At 44.0% G+C, this 4,205-nt stretch overlaps 1 protein-coding gene across 1 annotated transcript; it reads right to left on the bottom strand.

Annotated features, from left to right (window-relative positions):
- Nucleotides 1-724: 724 nt before the first annotated feature.
- On the bottom strand, nucleotides 725-3,894 carry TSSC4 (tumor suppressing subtransferable candidate 4). Its single transcript, XM_010020168.1, has 2 exons — nucleotides 3,797-3,894; nucleotides 725-1,850 (listed from the first exon to the last, which is right to left on the bottom strand). The coding sequence occupies exon 2, from the start codon at nucleotides 1,760-1,762 to the stop codon at nucleotides 725-727; it is 1,038 nt and encodes a 345-aa protein (XP_010018470.1). The 5' UTR covers nucleotides 1,763-1,850; nucleotides 3,797-3,894.
- Between the last annotated feature and the right edge of the window lie 311 nt (nucleotides 3,895-4,205).

Below are 4,205 nucleotides of genomic sequence, written 5' to 3'. Positions count from 1 at the left end.
GTAACAATAAGTAAGATAAATATTAAACAAAAAACAAACAAAAAAACCCAAACAGACAAAAACCAAACAAACAAACCAACAAAAAAACCCCCTGGTTTTACCAGTTCCCACCAGTCCCTCCAAACTCATGATTGGACACTGTTGTGCTTTCACTCTCAATGGCAAGGAGAGAAGGATGTATTGGGGGTGAGGGGGAATGAAACAACAGAAACAAAGGTTAAAAAGTTTTAAAGGTTTTCCTCCCTGGGATAGGGCCACAATAAAGCACATTGAATGGAAGACTAGGTTTTTATTTTCATTGTTCAAAAATCTCTACATCACGAACTCATCATCATTGTTCCAGGATTTGGGAACTGCTCTGAATGCAGGGGTTAGTAAGAAGCCTTTCAGCCTTTTAGTTAACACATCTTTTTCTTTGGCTACTTCAGCTCCAGCACAAGCCCCAGGAAGCTGCTCAAGCAAACAAAGAACACTGTATTCTCTCCTGCTAGGCTGCAACTATCCTGTGCCCACAGATTTCTCACGAACATGAAGTGTAGCGTTTTTTAGGGAGCTTAATTTCTAACAGCACAAAATGTTCTTGGTGGCCACAATGCAAACTGTTACACAAAAAGCTATCATGTCGTTTCCAGACCAGGGGGAAAAAAAAAAGTCAAGAGAAAAAAACCCCAAACATATCCGAAGACAATACAAGTCCTTGGATGTTTACAGTGAGCTCCATTCCTCAGGAATCTTCCTCCTCCCCTTCATCGTCTGCTTTAGGTCGGAAATTTTTCCTATTCTTTTTCTTACTGCAGTGGAATCCAACTGTTTCCACCAATGGCTCTTCACCTGTGCCACTAAACTTTGCACTAAGCTTACCTTCTGCATTCAGGTCCCCTGCCATCATGCACTCCTCCTCTGTTGCCTTACTACTTCCACTATCTAGGTGCCCCAGCTCTACCTTATCTTCCTCCCCAAAATCATCAGTTTTCCTAAGAGATTTTCCTTTCAGATCTGTTTTCATGTGTTTCTTATCATCCTCCCCTGCTGATGTTTTCTTTTCCAGTCCATCCACACCCCTTTTTGCTGGTTTGGTGAAGACAATCCTTCCAGCTCCACAGCTGGAAGGGTCCTGGTTGAAGTATGGGGTGTAGCTATCTTGGGTAGCTGAGCTTTGTTCCTTCCCTCTTTTCTTCAGACCCTCTAGAAATTCCATGGCCACTGCCCTGTTAGTCTTGTCACTAGACTCTGAAACTCCATCTAGGCTGTATTTGGTCCAGCGCTCTGGGTGTGCCACATAGTCAGGCACTGCAGGAGAGGTTTTGGGAGCCTGCACTGCTTTGGCTTGCTTTCCCAGCCTCTCTGGAATTACGCTACCTGAAACTGTGGGTGGAGGCAATGGACGCTTAAATCTCCCATCAACAACATTATCTTCAGGCATTGAGGGCACAGACAACTTGGCTGCCTCCTCCAGGCAATCAAAAATGCTCTGGCTACGGAGAGAGAACGTAGAACTCATGCCCCTCAGATGGAATGGCTGGACAGGAGATCTGTGACTGCTGTTTGAAGAGTCAGGGGTCTCCACTGACCTGTAATCCCCATCATCTACAGACGGCTCCTCAGGAGATATTGTATCAACTTCTGCTTCATCTGCTAACCCCATATCATCAGAATCAGAATCGCTGAGCGACACTGTGTCTGAGGGAAGAGCTCCTTCGTGGTCTTTGGCCCCGCCAGCCACTATCCCCAGAAAGGGTTCACCTGCATCCTGATCTCCCATCTTCAAGCTGCCACTCCACTGAGGTCTTTGATGTAGGCCCAGGAACAGCTGCAAATATGGGTTTCCAAATGCCCAGCGAGTTTAGTGCCTAGAATACAAAGGAGCACAAAAATTCAACTGTGAAATGAGAACCAAGTATGAGACTATCAATCTGTGCTGTGCAGAATAATTACTACTGAAACATAACAGGCAGCTGCACTTCAGGGATTCCTAAGCAATTTCCTTCAAATAAAAACATTATTTAAGGAATGAATGCATGTTAAGAGTTACACAAGACTCAATACAAGAATATGAAGTAATTAAAAATAGCATTGCCCATCAAATTTCATTAAAGTTTACAGCCGGTCCAATTACTAAGAGATGAGCATAATGTTCCTGAGCAAATGTGAATACCCCATAACATCTTCAAGAGTCAGGAATGACCTCTCCAAATTATACCTTGCATTAATCATACTGTATAAATCCAGAAAACACATCCTAATCTCTCACACTTTTTGGCCATATGATCCTTTATTGCATTAGCCACTGCACCTCCTGTCCCAATAATCATCATGTTCTGCCTGTTATGAAGGACACTATCACTTGTCAAAGTCAGTGGCAGAGAAGCCACAATAATATCAGGGCTACAGTTTCAGGATTGCTTTAAAGTGATGTGAAGTACAAGCTCCACACCTTCCTTAGGTCTAAACTCTCATGTCATTGTTAGATTCCTGGAATCAGAAGATAAACCAGCTGCAGAAATCAATCCCACTAGATTAAGAAGATTAATCACACATGCCATGCTTGGGCATGGAAACAAGGGGAAGGTGCAGCCAAGGGTTTACAAAAGCTAGCCCTTCAGTCAGTAAAAAGACATGTGATTTAAAGCCTGACTTGAGTAGTGGTTGGAATACCCGATTCATTCTGCCACCTGTTTGAAGGGAACCTTGCAGAACAGAGGCACTGATGATCACACTACCACTGGCCAGGCAATCAGTGTTGGCAAACACACTTCAGCTCAACTCACAAAAACAAGAATTACAGAAACAGATCTAATACATTATTAGAATAAGCTCAGCTCCTAACTGTAGGTTCTTCTGAAACGATACAGTAAACAGACATGGAAAGTCTGTTAGTCACTCACTTTCTCTCGAGGCTGAGTCAGCTTCCCCTCCTGAAGGGTCAGTTAAAGCCACCAAAGATCTCAGCACTTCCACCCTAGAAAACAAACATTTCCATCAAGATACTGGAAATGTAGTTTTAAAATGAGTTTTAAAAATAATTCCTTCCCCCTGAATCATCGAAAGCTGCAGAACTCAGTTCTAAATCTGACACAAACTCACGCTGGTATAGAAGTCTACAGATATTCCTGGATTTTTGGCAAAACACCACCACACAGCCTAATAAGGCAGCACCACTATATTTACTCAGCCTTCACATTCACATTGCTAACCTTATTCTGCAGAACAGAAGAGGGGTTTTAAATACTAAAAATTGTAATTCTTATGTGCAGTAAACTACTACAAAATGAACAGTATTAAATGCCCCTAGGAAAATATAAAAATAATAGTGACGCATTGCAAGTATTAAGTGCTTTTAAGTACTAACACCGTGGATACCACAAGAGTTATGTTTTCAAAGAAAGGCTGTATTCACAGTTAGGGTCAGATCTTCATGAGGCATTAAACATAGACACTTTTGAAGAATTCAACAGACCAAGTGCTGTGTTCCATGATGAAAGGGATCTGATGACAGCTTTTGAAAACACTGCCATCAGTGTAACTCCTAAATAGGATCCAATAATCTGATTAGTTCCTTTGCTTAGTTTTGTAACACATGAAAAGTAATGATTAGTATGCAAGAGATACTGAAGCACAAAATTGGCTAAAATAGATATTGCAGGTGGCAATAGAAGTGTTCATCACAGGCTCACGGTATCTCTTATCTGAGGGCAGTTACACAGAAACAATAAAACTGCTCATAAGGAAGCATTTTAGCCTTAACAGTGTTAGCAGCCGAACAGACTGGCTCTTACAGCACACCAGACAGACTCACACGTTTGTTACGGTGAAGTGATCACAGGACAACTCGGGCAGGATGGCAACTCTCTGGATGGGAAGATCCCCACCGGACTCCTCCATCCTGGTCTTACTCAAACAGGCTGTGTGTGTGTCTTTGTGCAATCTGCGAAGAAAAGGCAGACCCCTGTCACTCCAAACCACGACCCTGCACTGACCGCAGAGGCAGCACTGCAGCAAAGCCTGCCAGCAACCCCGCGCCAACAGCACGGGCCTTCGGAACGCTGCGGGCACAGGCTGCCACACCGGGGAAGGAGGCAGCAGCCCCAGGCCTTGGCTCACACATACAGCGGGCAGGGGAAAACGAGAGAGCCCGGGACCCGGCCCAACGCCACGAGTGCAGCCCAGAGCCCGGCTTCCTTCCCTAGGCCAGAATCCTGTTGGAT

The sequence above is a fragment of the Nestor notabilis genome, unplaced genomic scaffold (genome assembly GCF_000696875.1).
Source record: "Nestor notabilis isolate BGI_N333 unplaced genomic scaffold, ASM69687v1 scaffold26898, whole genome shotgun sequence".
NCBI classification, from domain to species: Eukaryota; Metazoa; Chordata; class Aves; order Psittaciformes; family Psittacidae; genus Nestor; species Nestor notabilis.
Note: the sequence above shows the minus strand (reverse complement) of the source record. Positions and strands in the feature narration are given on the sequence as shown.

Bases quoted from the DNA above. Each gene is read 5' to 3' on its own strand.
- TSSC4 (XM_010020168.1), bottom strand. From the start codon at position 1,762: ATGGGAGATCAGGATGCAGGTGAACCCTTTCTGGGGATAGTGGCTGGC.